This window comes from Hipposideros armiger, unplaced genomic scaffold (assembly GCF_001890085.2).
Source record: "Hipposideros armiger isolate ML-2016 unplaced genomic scaffold, ASM189008v1 scaffold_834, whole genome shotgun sequence".
NCBI classification, from domain to species: domain Eukaryota; kingdom Metazoa; phylum Chordata; class Mammalia; order Chiroptera; family Hipposideridae; genus Hipposideros; species Hipposideros armiger.
The window spans coordinates 425,962-443,036 of NW_017732184.1; the positions used below are offsets into that span (position 1 = coordinate 425,962).

At 47.4% G+C, this 17,075-nt stretch overlaps 1 protein-coding gene across 1 annotated transcript in view; it reads left to right on the forward strand.

Annotated features, from left to right (window-relative positions):
• LMO1 (LIM domain only 1) overlaps positions 1 to 17,075 on the forward strand; it is a 138,622-nt gene that overhangs the window by 63,349 nt on the left and 58,198 nt on the right. Inside the window, exon 3 of the mRNA XM_019629286.1 lies at positions 12,773 to 12,906. Coding sequence (XP_019484831.1) covers positions 12,864 to 12,906 — 43 coding nt within the window. The 5' untranslated portion in view covers positions 12,773 to 12,863. The remainder of the gene's footprint in view (positions 1 to 12,772; positions 12,907 to 17,075) is intronic.

Below are 17,075 nucleotides of genomic sequence, written 5' to 3' on the forward strand. Positions count from 1 at the left end.
AGTCTGCCCCTGTATGCCTCCGACACCCCCTGAGTTACCAAGCCTACGCCGGAGCCCAAGGTGAGTGCCTGCGAGTGAGAGAGTCTGTGCGTGGGCTGTTTAAGAGGACGTCTGGGTTTCCCACAGCTTTTCATCCCACCCAGATGGTCAGAATCCCCACTGTTTTTCACAGTCAGATGTTGTAGGGGCTCCTCTTCCTGGCATCAGTTCTCAGGGTGGGGAGGTCAGTGTGGGGCTGGGGTCTCTTGTCCCTCCTGCAGGAACCGCCATGGTTGAGATATCCTTCCTGGTTCTCAGTCGCCACAGGGAGGTTTGGGGTCAGCCTGCTTTGCGTCTCCACCTCTCCTACCAGTCTTGATATGGCTTCTTTATATCCTTAGTGATAAAACTTCTGTTCAGCCAGACTTCAGATGGTTCTCCAGATTGATTGTTCCATAGTTTAGTTGTAATTTTAATTTGTTCACAAAAGGAAGCAGGCACAGTTGTTTATATACTCTGCCATCTTGGATCTCCTCTCCAGTTAGATTTATTGAGTTATTTTTATTACCTTTTTTCTTCTCTCTACTGATTTGGATGCTGCACCTTTTTTAAAAGTCTAAATTTAGTCAATATCTTTATTTGCCTCGTACAACACAAACATCTTTAAATGTTTTAACTCCAATCTCTGCTCCCATCTTCTTGTTATTGTTATATTTTAGTTCTACCGTGTTTTTAACTCCTTCCAAAGATTAGTCTTTATTTTTTTGTACTCAATGCTTATTTACATTAATCACACATGTTTTCTAATTTATTTGCTCATCGTTCCTTTAGTCTCAACTTTCTTCTTACTAAGATATACCCATCAGTTGTTAGTTCAGAGAGAATCATGAATAGTGAACTCCCTGACTTTTTCTCAGATCTTTTCTTTTGCCTTTACTCCAAGTAAATTATAAATTGCCAGTCATTTTTCTTTAGTACTTTGCAGATGTTGTTCCATTGCCTTCTGGATTCAATTTGGCTGTTGAGAAGTCTGCTGCCAGCCTAACTGTTGTTCTTTTTTTTTTTTTTTTAGGTATTCTGTTGTCTCTAGTTGCTCTTTTCTTTTATTTAATGTTTTGAAGATTCCCCACAATGCATCTAAGTGTGGATTTGTTTTATTTGACCTTCTCAGAATTTAAGGGATTTAATCAATTTGAAGACTCATCTCTCTCTTCAGTTATGGAAAATTCTTAAACATATTCTCTTCTAGGATGCTCTTCATTTTTCTGGAACTATCAGGAATAATCAAATCATCTTTTTTCTTCTGATGCTCCCACATAATGCCTCATTTCCTGTTATGGTTGGTAACTTTTTATTGAGCTTACCTTAGCAGGGGTTGTGCTTCTATTGGAGTTTCATGTGCCATACTTGTCAAAATATTCCTTCCAAGCAACTTCATGATGCGTTCCTGTTGCTAGTTCCCTAGACCCGTTTTATTCTCTTACCTTGTGGATCCTGTGCCACACAGGTAGTGTATGTACATTTGGACTTTATACATGCTTCTGGCCCATTCCCAGGGCTTTAACTCATCATGGTCTCTTTTTCTCTCCCATCCTCTGCCCCAGACACACAATATGCTTTCTTGTTGCTTCCTGAGCTTGTGTGTTTAGTTTTCCTAGTTCCATTTTCATACATATGGCAGCCTTTCAGTGCTCCAGCCATATACAAGGGACTTAATTACAGCCCTGTACTATTCAAGGGCAGGCTTTCCTGTCCCTACTTGGGAGACAAAACCCCACCACCACCACAGGACATTATAGTGTCACTTCCTGCTTACCATCCTAGCAATATATACACACTCTGTTTCTGGTCCTGGAGATTTACTTTTTTTCTTTTTCTTTCATGTGACACTATATTGAACATGCCCATCCAATTTGTGATCTTTATTTAGAGGTTTAGCTTAACCTCTTTTAATTATACAAAATATGGGTATCATTTTTTTATAGTCAACACTTAATTGAATTTACAAACATATTTTTATTATTTCCTGCGGTTTTCCATGGCTTTTTGCTTCTCATTTGTTTTCCCTTCATGTCCACTTTTCTTCTTACTGGGGGGACGTCTTTATTTCAGTGAGGGGCTTACTCTTTGCATGTCTGTAAGGAGTTTTATTTGCTTGTACTTTTGAATGATAGATTAGTGGGGTATAAGATTCTAGGTTGATTGCTATTTTTCCTATGCATCTTGAAGAGACTATTTCATTTTCTTCTGACATCTCTTACTGAAAAGGATCCTGCTATTGGTCTAATGTGATTTTTGTCATGATCTGTTTCTTCATTCTAGTAGCTTTTTAAAATTATCTTTTTATCCTTGATGTTCTGAAGTTGCACTATGATGTGTCTGGATGTGAATCTATTTTTATTTTTCCAGCTCAGTACACTGGGTGGATTTTTTAATCTGAAAACTTACATCTTTCTTTAATTTTGGAAAATTTTAGACAATTATCTCTTTAAGTATTGCTTCTCTACTATTTCTTTCATTCTCTTCTTATGTAACTTTTATTAAAAGCATGTTTGAGCTCTTCAATCTAACTTCCATGTTTCTCTAAATATTGGGTTGTTGGAAAAGTCATGATGTATTTTTTCTGTTTTTTGTTGCAAAAATGCATCATGACTTTTCCGACAACCCAATAGTTAACTCTTATCTCTTAGTGCTACATTTTGGGTGAATTTTTCTAGTTCTAGATTCCTTAATTCTTTGGTTCTCTCTGTAACTGTGCCCAGGCCTGGAGTTTATTTCATCTATTGAACATTTAATTTCAATGGCTTTATCTTTCTTTTCCCAGAGTTCTATTTGGTTCTTTTTCATATCTTCATGTTATTTATGCCTGTTCTTATTTTGTAATTTTTTGTTTTCTTTTAATTAGACTTTTACCTTTATCTCTTTATCATATGCTCATTTCAGTCTCAATCAAGCTATTCTATCAAATGAATTTCAGTGTGAATTTTTGTATGTATTGCTGATTTTTTTGCAAAAAAATATTTTTACATATCTTGAAATATTTATTTGTAGATTCATTTTAAGTGGAGAATTTCCTTTCTCCCGCTCTCTCTTCCTCCTCCCTTTTCTACTCTCCTTCTCTTTCCTCGCTCTCCCTCTCTGGTTCCACCCATTCCTATTCAGAACCAGGTCTTACAATAGTAGTTTGCAATTCCTTCCCCTTGAATATAGCGACATGCAAACTATTGACTCAGAACTCAGCAAAAGTATGGCTTCAGTTCTATTTGCCATTTTATATTTCTATTTTATTTCTGGTTTGGAAGTGTTAATTGTATGTTTGAACTGCCTGTGAACTTTTAGGTTTTTCTTTATATAATCTACTATCATTGCTCCATATATAGACCAGATCAGATAATCAAAGTGTGAACCAACTACATCATTCTGAGGTTGATAATCCCTCCATCTCTATTCAGAAAATATGGATAAGGAGAATAATGGGCCCAATTTGTGTCCAGAGTGTGCAGTGCAGTGACTTGGGTCACATACCTGCTTTGTGGTAGAGGTAATACCGGACATATGGGCTGAGAACCTCGCCATCGGGCAGTGAGAGATGTTTCCAAAGTCAAGTGGGAACAATTCACCAAAGAAGTTAGCTGGGATAATGTGCTGAGAGAACACAATCATGGCTACCACTCAGTTCACATTGGGAGCCCTTCTCATAATCTGGAGCACTTGAAAAGCTAAGACTTACCCTTATATTTCCATTTCAACACTTTGAGTGCCCAGTGTAGGGCTGAGTGCAAGGCAGGACCTCAGGTGGATTGACAGGAGAACACATTAGTGCAGCACAGGAGAAAACCAGCCTGGGAAAGCTCCCCTTTCCCCAAGGACAGCAGAGGATGAGAAGCAGGGCAGCAGGCTTCGTCAGTGAATGAAGTGCCTTCAACTGGGACACGGTGTTTAGTTTTTCCCAGAAGTGTAAGTGGACAAGGAGACCCATGCTTCCAAAATTAAGGAAAGAGAGGCCTGGTGCTCAGTTGGGGCTCGGATGCCATCTGTCATCCCAATGGGAACAATCATTTGTTTAAGCCTTGGTCTGAGTAACTTGCCCAGAGTCATGGGATGCTGGGCAGGTAGCCACCCACCAGGGGGCTCTGGTGGGAGGATAAGTGGGCTATGGATCTTGGCTAGCCAAGGCACAGACCCCTGCCTCCCACACCAAGGCTTCTGGGCTGGGAGAAGATTAGCTAGAGATTGGTGGGTTCCCAGGCAGGGCCCCTGGGTCAGCTCCTACCCTGTACCCACAGTCACCCGATTCAAGACCTGCTCAGCACTGCTACTGCTGCAGTCACAGTTAATGGCATCTTTCATTTCATTTAGAGCTTGATTTGTTTACAAACTAATAAATATGATTTATAAAATGTGCCCGTGGTTTGCTAATTACTGCACATATGGCGTTTTCATTTTGTAAAACTGGCATTTGCATTCTTTGTAGATTATGACTTTGTGTCCCCAGTGCTAATTAGTCTGATTAGGCAGATAACTTCCCCCGTTACTAGGCGGAGAGGCCGAAGGCTGCGGAATTGAGGGTTAAAGGGGCTGGGGCTATGGCCAGTCTTACAGGCAGGAGCCAGGGAGGCCCCAGGACTTTGCCGAGGACCCTAGAATGTCAAGCAGCCCATTTTATGTCCTTCCCCAAATCCAATTAAGCACAGTTCGTTAGCACAAATTTCTTAATCAGGCTTAATCTTCCCACTGAATGCACAATTTCTGAATTGTCAGAGAGCTGGGTCAGCCTGTAGGCGATCAAGAGGCTGGCAGCGCCTTTGGCAGGAGAATGAAGGGACAGCAGGCTGCCGGACCCTTCCCAGTGGCCAGCAAGAATGCACAGTGATGGGCCTGCCAACAACCAAGACCTTGGGGGGCCAGTGGGGATCTGAGGCCACTAGGCTAATTTATGAGCCTCAGGTAGAAGGACCCCAGTGGTCTAGTCCATAGGATACATCCTCAGGCCCCAGGTCAGCCTTAGAGGCTGCTTCTGGGTCCACTGGAGGAGCAACTAGAAGGTAGAGCACCCAAAGCCTTGGGAGCAGGTCCCAGCAGAGGGACCTGTCTCTGTATGGGCCTAGCTTAGGAGCAAAGGCAGCCATGTCTGGGGATGATGGCCTCTCTGGCTCTCTGGGTTGTATAACCCCTAAAGTTCTTCTAAAATAAAAAGGAGGGGAAGAGAGAGCCCCCTATAAATGACTGGGATTGGATCTCTTACCGACATTGGTAAACCTGGGCAGGCTCCAGATTTAATCTGTGTTAGAAAAATGAGAAAATGTGCCAGTGCTTGCACCCAAGCACCATAGAGCAATCTGTACCTATTTCATTACCTCCAAGGGTGATGACATCCCTAAAGCATTTAGTATAAGGTGTGGCACACATCTTTGGAATGTTCCTGCCAAAGATAATTGTATTTTAAACAGTGCTTAGAGAAGGGCCCCCTGTTGATGAAAGTGCAATGCTGGAATTGCAATGGGTGAACAGGAGATCAGGGTCTGCGGGCTCTAGGCGAGACCAGGCAAAGTCTTTCTGGAAACTCTGTGAGCATTCAAGAGGCAGTCCTGGGCCCCAGCTCCCTTCAATCCCTTTTGCTCCCCAACCAAACATTTAGAAAAAAATCTAGTCACACATTTGCCCAACTTCCTTCCTCCCCAGGAACACACGGCTGGCTCTTCCACCTATCATGGCTCAGGAGGTCTTCCTCCCCAGCTGGATAAGTGGCATCTCTGTGCTCCCCTAGCTCCCTATACTTTTCCTGTCACAATACTTAACACACTGAGTTGCAATGACTTTTTTTTCTTTCTGTCTTTATAAGCAACTTGAGGGCAGAATTGTGGCTGTCTTACTCTCTGCTGTAGCTGCAAATAGCTGAGCTTGTTGGGTGGGTGGAAGGATGAATGCCTGGATGGATGGGGTTCTATGAGTTTTAGAAACCTTCTCCTCCTGTGCAGGCCTTTCTCCTTGCTTGGTCCTGGGGCTTGAAGGGGCCAGCACAGGAAAGGGATGGGGAAGGATTAGGGCAGCAGCATTAACTTGGCCTTCTGCTTTGTCTCTTTAGGCAGGGTAGGGCAGTAGGGCAGGAAGCTTCCCAGACCCAGGCAGGGTAGAGTGGTAGGGCAGGAAGCTTCCCAGACCCAGTGAGTGGGGAGCTAGTGTCTCAGGATCACCTGGGCCTAGGTGCCTTCCTCATGGAGTCAAGAATATGGGAGGAGCTTCAGACCTATGCTTGGAGATCTGTGAAGTTCTAAAGCAGCGGTTCTCAACCTTCCTAATGCCGCGACCCCTTAATACAGTTCCTCATGTTGTGATGACCCCCAACCATAAAATTATTTTCATTGCTACTCTTTAACTGTAATTTTGCTACTGTTATGAATCGTAATGTAAATATCTTTTTGTTTTCGATGGTCTTAGGCGACCCCTGTGAAAGGGTCATTCGACCCCCAAAGGGGTCGCGACCCACAGGTTGAGAACCGCTGTTCTAAAGGGAGAGTCCTAACTTTGGAAGACCTCAGATCTGGTCCTGGGTGACCTTGAAAGAGTCATTTTACTTGTCTGGGCTTCCATTTTCTCCTTTGAACAATAGGGATTAAATAGCCTTCCCGGCTCCCTCCCTGAACAATATGATGATTCAAAGAGATAACTGTAGACAAGGAGGGACCAGTGTGCACATGTGTGTGTTGGTGTGAACGTGTATATGCACATATGGGGGAGGGAAGCGAGTGCAGATCAGCCCAGGAAAGGCCAGTCCTGCTATGGCCTTCGGGAGAGCAGTACTTTGCTCAGTGTCAGGTGTTGCCTCAAGACTCAGGGCTGTGAGGGGTGGGCCCAAGCCTCATCCCCGTCTCCCAATCTGATGTGAGGGAGGCACTGTAAGAGGATTGCCTTGGCCCATCCATTTGAATTTCATAACCAGCTTCCTAGTGTAAGGATATGATTCTTTCTCTTTCTTCAAAAATCTTAATGCATTATGCTTTAAAATTGTTTTGAAGTAATAAAGGGATTTTCACAGGCAACAAATGAGTCTCTGGACAGACTTAATCTGAGGCCAAACGCCAGAGACAGGGATTTACCTCCCATAATGGCTTCTTTCAAGTGAGACAAAGCGGAAGCCCCACTTCCACCCCTGAAGGGACTCCACAGAGTGACAGGGGAGGGCACCTCAGAAACCCCTGCTCGGGGACCAGAGCCTTGTTTATGAGCAAACCTAAGTCAACAGCTCCACCAACCCCACTGTAACCAGCTACTGGGAGCCACACCGGCTGTGGACTAGCTGCCTCAGCCTACTTCGGGGGTCTGCACCATGGGCCCTGAGCTGCTCTGTTTCTGACTGCCTGACTACCACCAAAGCTGGGGAGGGACACACAAGCTGAAAATAATGGGCTGGTGTGGCGGGATCAGGCAGAGAGTCGGAAACCACAAAGCCAACTAAGACCTCCTCTCCAGGCTCCAGACCTGCACATACAACCACCAAAACACATCCCCTTGGATGTCCCACAGGTACCTCTGATTCACCATGTTCACAACTAGACTCATCACCAAGTCCCAAGCCTGCCCCACCTCCTGTGCTCCCCATCATTAAGGTGGCATTCTCCCTTCCTGACCAGGGCACAGAGCTGGCTGGCATTCTGGAAAGGAGTGGAGTAGTGGATACTCACCCCCAACACACACATCCCCAGAGACTCTCCAGCCTCAGAGAAGGGCCAATGGGTACACCAGACCTGATCAGAGTCAACCCCCAACTCCCAGCTGGTGACCAGGCTGATGGAGCTTTTATCACAGGAAGTTCTAGGGAATAGAAGGATGAAGGGTCCACAGACAGCCCCCAGGGGACCCAACGTCCCTCTGTCCTTCCCGTTCTCTGCAAGGCCTTCCCATAAGGACTGAACTTTGATGATTTGGGTGCACATTATTTTGGCATCCACTTTGGCTTTCTGTTCTTTAGATTACACCCAATAGGCGAGGGTAATAATGCATACTTTTACACAAGCATCCATATCCATATACTAACTATCCTCAGCACATGTACACATCACATGTGTGCACAGGTGCCCACACAACACTCCCCAAACATATGCAGATGTCCAGGCACACATGCAGCTGAGCTATTGTATGTCCACATTTGCACACAAAGATAAACCCTCATCTACTGGGCGTGGAAGTCTCACTTTGCAGCCCAGGAGTAAAAGGGCACGATGCAGGACAGTAAGTGGATGATACTCCCAAATTTCTAGGCAAAACATTGAGAGGAAAGGAAAAAGGAAATGATGCCACCTTTTTCATGAGCTGGGGCCAGAGCCCCAGTGGCCTCTGTTGGCTGCCCATATGTGGGTCATGGGCATGTGCCGCTCTGAGGGTTGGTCAAAGCTCCTGCCACTAGAGGCAGAAGACTCCATGCCCAGAGGTGCCCTGAAGGCATCTTCTGGGTCTCAGGTCACTTCTCAGGTCTTTGGGACAGCAATTACATTGTGGGACAAGGACTCAGTAGGTCAGATTTGAGTATTGTTTCTAAGACCCCTCTTATAGGCTTTATGACCTTAAGCAAGTCACTTAACTTCTCTAAGCATCTGTAAGATGAGGACAATGACACCTGCCTGACCCTCTAGGGATGATATGAATCAATGACAGTGAAATTTCTTCAATGCTGCAAAGCTGTGTATATATTTGAGGGGTTGTTAATATGTTCTTCTGCCCCCAAAGCTGGCCTTCCCTGAGGAGACGATGCAATGTTTTTGAACATGGAGCGAATTCCTAAACTGTGCCCTCCCCCTCTCCAGTATTTCTGCCTTGGGTTGTCAAAAATGGTAATCTTCTCTCAGGCCTGAAATTATGAGCCTGCTTTATTGGTCAAAGGCCATAATAATTTGAGCTCTTATTTTATAAACTCATTTCTGCACAGTGATATCCTGATAGGAGCAGGAATAATAAATCACAAACATGTCCCCCAAGATTGCATTGTAAATGTCAAACTAGACAGGAAATTGTAATTAAAGAAAGGAAATTGCTACAAAGAAGCACTTGATTTTAAAATGAGCCAAGCATAGAATTTTCTAAGCATTTAATTATAGTCCAATTTCAACTGACTTGGCTTTTGCAGTCATATTTCTTATTATAACTCTTCTACATAATAACCCAATCTCCCGGCTCACATAGGTCCGGCCCGTCAGAGGGTAAGGACACTGCATAAGTACAGGGATTAGGAACTTTATAGGGATGGTAATCATGGTGGAGGTTGGGGTGATGGACACAGGTGTGGGGATTTTAAATCAACCGCAGTCCAATTTCCAGTGAACAGGAGCAACCTAACACCTGTGAGGAAGCAGATTTGGCCTGACTTCAGTTCAGTGATTAATCTGCTCAGGCACTTGCTTTAGTCAGAAGAGAGGCCCAGGCTTCTATGTTCTGTTCCTCCAACCCCCAAACATGCATGGAAAGAGCTCCCACCCAATCCACCTATGGGTCACACTTTACCCAGGTGGCCCTTCAGATGAGGCACAGTCTAACGTCCCCGTCTTGCACCTGGGTGCTGGAAAGTTTGTATGCATATTCAACCAGGTGTTCAGTGTCCACAGGCTCTAGAGGTGGAGAGCAGAGTGGCTGAGAATGTGGGATGTGATGGCAGATGAGACTGGGTTCAAATCCTAACTCTGTCATTTACTATGAGTTGGTCTGAGTCACATAACCTCTATAGCCTCAATTCGCTATTTGTAAAATGGGCATAACGATAGTCTCCATCTTGTCTGGTACATGGTTAGCAATCATAAATGAAGTGATTACAATGATGATTATGGCCTGAGTCTGTGTTGTGCCAAAGAGGAAGATGGGAAAATTGGTGGCTATCTTGATTGATGTGTGCAGCCCAACTAAATGGGATTGAGCCAGTGCTACTAGCGGTGGATGTGGGAAGTGGGGTGGTGAGGGATGACCAGGGACACTTTGTTGCTGCTCCATGTGGTGATCAAACCATATTAAGAAGTCTTTGCTGGCCCAGGAATGATCGCCAAAGAAAGCTTCCCACGGGATCTTCTTGATTCTCCATCAAGTTAATACCGCCCAGAAACTGGTTAGCTACTGGTTCAGCTCCTGGTCCATGGAAGCTGCTGCTCTCAGCTGGGATTTTCCACACCCACCTGCAGGCTTAGCCTCTCCCACAGGAGGGAGCAGGAAGGCTCAAAACCAGGAAATCCTTCTTTCTTGAGCCTTCCTCTCTCTTCAGACAATTCAGGTAGGTTGTGGGCAGCAGAGTGGGTGAAGTCTGACACCAGTAGAACAGGACTTAACCCCCAGAAAGGCCTAAACACTGCTGTCTCTTTGGAAATGTTGCCTGAGGAGGTGCTGTGAATGGGGGTCCAGCAGGTCTGCTAGTCTGATTGTGCTGATTTTGCATTGCATGAGCTCCAGGTAGTGCTGTCACACAGACCACAATACGAATGCCCCCTCATTGAATTGAGCAGTATACAACCTCTATAACTGAACAGTTTAGCTCTGGGCCCAGAGTTTAAGTTCACCAAGTTCAGTTACTCAAATATAGCCTGAGGATTGGTAATTGTATCAACCTCATAGGATTGTTACAATGTTTAAAATAGCTAATTCACCTAAAATGTTTAAAGCAGCCCCTGGCTTGTAGCAAGTGCTACATGAGTGTGGGCCACTATTAATTTAAAGAAGGAAGAGACAGGTCAGATCTCTGTATCATAATGCTCACCTAGGCTGGCATGAGGAAGTGTGATGGTGGGGGAGGGCAGGTCTAGAGGCAGGGAGAGTGGCTTTTGCCATCGTCCAGGAGAGAGATGATGGTGGCCTGGACTGAGGGGCCAGGGTGAATGTTGGACAATGGAGAGAACTGGGAGGAGTTGAGAGAAATGTATGAGGTAAACATGGTGATGGTCTGAGGGACCATCTGAAGTTGAAGGAGAGGGAAAGGGCAAGGAGATCAGGCTCTCATCACCGATGGGTTCCTGCAGCGGCTTTCTCATCACTCACCCTACTGAAGCCCCCGGCTCCCTTCTGCTCCCCGCAGGTTCTTCTCAGGTAGCACCTCCCTTCCCCATCTGGAGCCTCCTGACCCCTTTTCTGATGGGATCAAGTCTAGACTACTTGGCCTGGTTGTCAAGGTCCTTCCCACTTTGATGTTAGTTGACTCCATCTCTCACGGCCCCTTCAAGGCCCGGTGTGCTCCACCCCTAAGGCCCTGCCTCCTTCTGCCAGCCTCCCCATTCCAGCCTGGCCCCTGCACTTCTAGGGTTAGCCCCCCAGGAACCTGTCTCTTGTCAGACACTCAGAGCTGCCTCCTGGTGGCCACAAGCCCCCATCAGTGACTCGTCTGCGTTCCCACCTCAGTAAAGGGCTCTCTGGATTTAGCCCTTCATACTGATGAGCTTCCCCTGTGCACGGCGTCCTCACTGTCTGCATCTGCCCCAGGCACCTCTAGCTGGCACAGTCAGGGCCCTTTTCTGAAGGAGGCAGGTGTTTGCTCAGGACTGTGACTTCGTGGCCCACACCTTGTGACCCTTTGGTTAGGGAGACCCTCAAAGGCTTTTCCTGTAAAAACAGACCTTCAGGAAAGGACCCCAAATGCCCCATTAAGAGGACATTTTAACGGGGGAACTTGAGGCACTCAAAAAAATATTCCTTGTGACCGTCATGTGCCAGGCAGGTAGCCATGCCAACCAGTAGTGGCAGCTAGCCTAGCCTGCTCCAGGGCACTCCAAAGTAGTTTCTTCCCTGTGGAGAAAGGATCCTCCAGTTGTCAGGTTGTGCTGTCACACCAAGGCTCCATCTCACTCTGGCCAAGACACAAGACCATACCCAAATGTCTCCTTCTGGCCTCCAAGGCCCCCTACCACCCCACCACTGCCCATGGAGAGCTCCGTGACCTGGCCATGCCAAACTGCTCCTCCTGCCCCCGTGGGCCCACCTCCCTGCCCTGCTCACTCCTGTACTTCACCTTCCCAGCCAGCTCCTGTACCGCCTTTTCCAGGGAGAAAGTCTCCCTGACCTCCTTCACTCATCTCTGCCTCTCTTTCCTCTTTGCTCTGGGAGCCACCACCCAGCCATCATGGAGGGCTGTCAGGATCGAGACAGCCTCAGGTTCCAAACCTCAGCCCTGCCTGCCTGAGGCCTTCCACAGGTTTTTATCAGGCTTCCTCCAGGCCATGAGCCTCCAGGAACAGGGACCACCTGCCTTTGCCTTCTCTGTGTCCCCTCATGGTACCTAATACGGTGGGAACACAAAGTAGCTGCCCAATCCATATTCAAGAAGAAACAATTGCCCCCTGAGGGCCTGACGCTCAGACCCAGGACCTGACGGGGAGGAACCAACCAGGCAGGGGCCTCCCGCAGCAGACGATGACAGACGATTCAGAGGGTCTAGTGGAGGCCCTTTGTGGTGAACAAACAGGACCTTCAACAAGGAGCCCCAAGCCATGTCTGAGTGAAAAGCAAAGTCCATTAAGTCCATTAACTTTAACACTGAAATCAATGTTGCGGCCACCAGAAGTAATTAGCGTAATTCACATTTCAGATCAGGAGATTTTTGAAAACCAAGTTTAATTATGTTGAAAAATGACAACTTCATTTTCCCTCTCTGGATAGGTTCCCCTGATGTTCCCCACACTTTCATTAAAAAGAGGACTGGCTGCAGAGTGTTTTTTTTTTTTTAATGCCATTAAGCAAAAGCAGTACTTTGGCTATTTCAAAGCTAATAAATCAGCTCAGATACCCACAACACACTTCAAGTGGTTTTGAAATGTTCTTTTCCTTTTTTCAGGACAGAATGTGTGGTTTTCGGCCTGAGAGAATCCAGATGGGACTCTCAGCAGCCAGAGTGGCTCTAAGAGATCTTCAGACCCATTATATGGATGAGTAAACTGAGAACCAGCCAAAAGAAGAGACCTGCTCAAGGTTACCCTGTCATGCCCCATGCTAGCTGGGAGGCGTTCAGAGATGGCCCCTGCCATCAAGGAATTGGGGAGATAGAGACGTGGGCTGTGACAGGGTCATCACAGACCAGCTGGGTGAGTCAGCTGGGTGGCATCAGATCTGAATCTTGAAGGATCTAGAACTTAGCTGGGGGAAGAAGAGAAGGCCGCCATCCCAGAACGGGGAGAAGGTATCAGCCAAGGCCAGGCAATGGGCAGGATTATTTCTGGGCCTGGGTTGAGGATGCCCACTCAGGCTTTCATGGGAAATGACATCTATGGACACCATGTCTTACCTCACTGTGATTTCCCAGATATCCATGTGAGGATATCAGAGTTCCCCCAAAATTAAAGATGGCAGCCTGGAAGCCACCCTATCCCCACCTTATCCCATCCCATCAACACTTCATGCCCTGCTACCACCCTCCCCGCCATTTGCTGCTCCTGCAACTCTCCAGCCCTACCCTAAGCACCTTACCCCCCTCTTCTTTGTCCCCACTCTTAGATCTATCCCGCCCCCAATGTCTTAGCCTGACCATCCTTACTTTCAGCTTCTGTCAACTCAAGCCTATCTTTGTGGCCTCTGGCCCCTCTGACAGATGCATCTGAACCTCCCCCACCCATGACTTGGTCCCATGTGTTTGTTTAAGAGGCTGCCATGGTGCTAATTGCTGTGTTTATTCCTGCTCGCCAAATGCACTCTATTTTGCAGGCATTTGCTGGAGTAGCTCTGGATGCCCGGTCTTGCTTGTTTTTCTTTTTTGTGGGGAGGGAAAGAGAAGCATCCTCAGCAAGGCCTTTCTGGGAACACAGGTCAGAACCAGGACTAGGGCCTGTCCTCTTGTTTGCCTCCACCCCTCCCTTCTAAGAAGGGGCCCTGGGCTCGGATATGGGCACCCTGGGTCAGGAGAGTTAAGGCTTGCTGCTGGGGGGCGGGGGAGGGGTGCTGGGGCAGCATTCTCTCTGCGGAATCACGTCTTTTTTTTCCCAGCGACCCCATGGCCAGAAAAGCAAGCATTAGCTCATTGGTTGTGCAGTCTGGCCTGGCCTGTTCTCTAAGTACAGGAACAACCTAGATGAGAATGTTGTGCTTCACTGGATCTCAGAAGATGAGGCAATAAATGTGAGCCATCCCAGCCTCTAGGGATCCCCATGAGGGCTGCTCAGCCAGGCAGGCCCACTCCCAGCACCCCCCTTCCTTGGCCAAGCCGCTCCATTGTGTGGGCTTGCAGGCCGGGTGGGGGCGGAAGGGTCGTGCTTGCCAGGGTCTTCTCATCACAGCCTCTTGCTGAAAGGCCCCACTCCCCCTCCCCGGGGCCCCACCAGCCAGGCCAGGGTCAATGGGATTAAAGGCTCAATTCACACCAGTCAGTTCTCTGGTAACACGATTTCATTAGAGGCAGGCAGGGAGGAGAATGGACGGAAACAGCTGGTGTATAAATTATAAAGTCTACTTTGTACTGAGTGAGCACACCTTTCCCCAGCCACATGACTAATTAATGTGGCGGGGAGTGGACTTGAAGTCAAATTGCCTTTCCCCCTCTCTCCTGGGGCTTGGTTAACAACAGGTCCCTGCAAAGCTGGGAGAAGGGAAGATTATGCAAAGCTATCATCATATGAAAATAGCGTATTAACATACTGCCTGTGAGCTGTGTCCAATCAGTTCCCTCCCAGTGGCGTGTGTACGAAACAATTAGAATGGCATTTCTACCACGCTTCTTTAATACATTTTGGCATTAATATAATCAAGGAGTGGGGGCCTAGACATCTTGCAGGCACGGTTTTCTATAACACCCCTGGGATGTGGGGTGGGGGCGGTCCTGGGGGGCGGGGTCTGATGGGGCTGCACTCCTCTGGACCAGAACCTCAGGCACAGTCTCTGCCAGCCACCCCAACCTCTGCCTGGGAGCGAAGGCTTCCTCCCCTGTGGACAAGGGACCGTAGAACCCCGTGGCCCTCTACTAGCAACAGGAGGGTCTCCAGAGGTAGAGTCGTCCTTTAGAAGCATCGATCATATCTTTTCATTCTCAGCTGAAAACCGCCAATGACTTCCCATCTCACCTCCAGTAGAATGCAAACTCCTTCCCAGGCCACGATCTAGCCCCTGCCTACCTCTCTAGCTCACCTCTCCCTGCTGTCCCCTCATGTGCCACCTTCAGCCACTCCAGTCTTCTTTCTGGACACACACTGAGGTCCTCCCTGCCTTGGGGCCTTTGTACTTGCCCATTGTATTTGCTCTTCCCTCTGCCTTGTTTGATTTTCCTTCTTGTCCCCCAGGTCTCATCTCCTCCAAGAGGCCTACCCCACTCAACCCTATCTCAATCAGCTCTACCCCCAGTCTCTGTCTGCCTCTTTGTTTTGTTTCCTACATACGTCTTGTTCTGGTCTCAGATTGTCTTGTGTATGAACTTAGTCTTTGCTCATTTCCTGCTTCCCACTGGAACATGAGCCTCTGAGGGCAGGGACCTTGTCTGGCTTGATCCCTGCTGTATTCCCAGCACTAGAGTGGTAATTGGCACGTAGTAGGTGCTTAGCAAATGTTTGGATGAGTGAATGAATGAATGACTGAAATCCTAGCATCTGGAGGCTCTAGGGGAACCAGTTAGACCTGGTAGGGATCCGGGCTTTGCTGCCATCCCCCTGCGTAGCCTTGGGCAACCCAAGTCCCCATCTCATTCGCCAAGCTTTCCTTCAGCACCTGTTGGTTGCCCAATCTTGAAGAACTGGGAGAAGCAGGAACCAGATGTGGTTTCTGCCCTGAGGGACTTGAAGCCTAATTGGGAAACAAGTCTAGATATGAGAAAAGCAGACCAGCTATCTAAGTCAGGACTTGAACACAGGGGTGCAGGGGGTGGAGAGGTGGGGGTGAAGGGCCTGGGGCTAGTTCGATTACTAATGCTGTGGTGCGACCTCAGGCCAGTCATCAAACCTCTCAGGAACTCAGTTTCCTCATCTGTAAGAAAGATTAAATTCAAAGTCAGCCTTGGAGCTAATTGAGTCCCATTTTTAGAGACAGGTAAACTGAGGCCCAGCGTGGGAAAAGCCTTGCCTAGATTCCCGGAGTGAGTTAGTGGCAGAGCCAGGACCAGTGCCCAAACTAGGGTCTGTGTGTGTCAGTGGGATGCCAGACCCTTTGCTTATTTTCTGCCACCAGCCACCTGAACAGTTCCTGCCTCTCTGGAGGATCAGTTGGCCTCTGGCCCTTACCCTACAGCTCAGAGAAAGAGCTGAGAGCCCTGAGTATGTTCCTCCTTTCCTCGAAACCCTATCTGAGTGACTGTATCTCCAGGTCAGGAGCCTCTTGGGTGTGGCCATGAAACATCTGGAAGGTGACCTGCTGCCATTCCCCAGAGTTTGTATGAACAAAGCCTTGTTTCTGTGGGAAAGACCCAGCACAACCAAGCCCGGCTCCACTCCTTTCTGCCTTAACCTACTCTGACACCCCTGGGAGTTCACCACAGTGAACTCTAGTGTCCACATTCAGTGTATCCAACAAGTATTTACTGAGCATCTGCTACATGCCAAGCATTGTCCTATTGGCTGGAGATTCATCTGTGAAATAACATAGTTCTTTCCATGGAGCTTACATGTGATCAGAGAGACACACACACTATGTATTAATATAATAATAAGTACTACAAATAATAATAAGTACTATAAATAAATATAGCAGGGGAGAGGGACAGTAACCAGGAAGGAGGGCTCATGGATAAGATGACATGTGGGTAGAGACCTGGATGGAGTGATGAATCAAGGAATAAATGCACATATCTGGGGAGAACAGTCTAGGTAGAGGGCACAGAAAGCCCAATGGCCCTGAAGTAGGAGGCTGCTTGGCATATTTGGGAAACAGCAAGGAGGCTTGTGTGTGGGAATGGAATTAGCTAGTAAGAGAGTAGGAGGGAGACAAGGTTGGAGGGGTAGGTGGAGGATGGAAGAGGGATGGGTCAGGTTTCACTCCGTGAGATAGGAGAAGCCATTAAGGAATGACATGATCTGATATATATTTTTAAAGATTACTGGCTGCTGTGGAGGAGATGGTCTATAAGAGGGACAAGCAGGAAGATGGCCAGGAGTCTACTGCAATGATCCAGGCAAGGGATGATGGAGTTTTAGGTTTGGGGCATGTGTGGTGAGAAGCAACTGGATCCT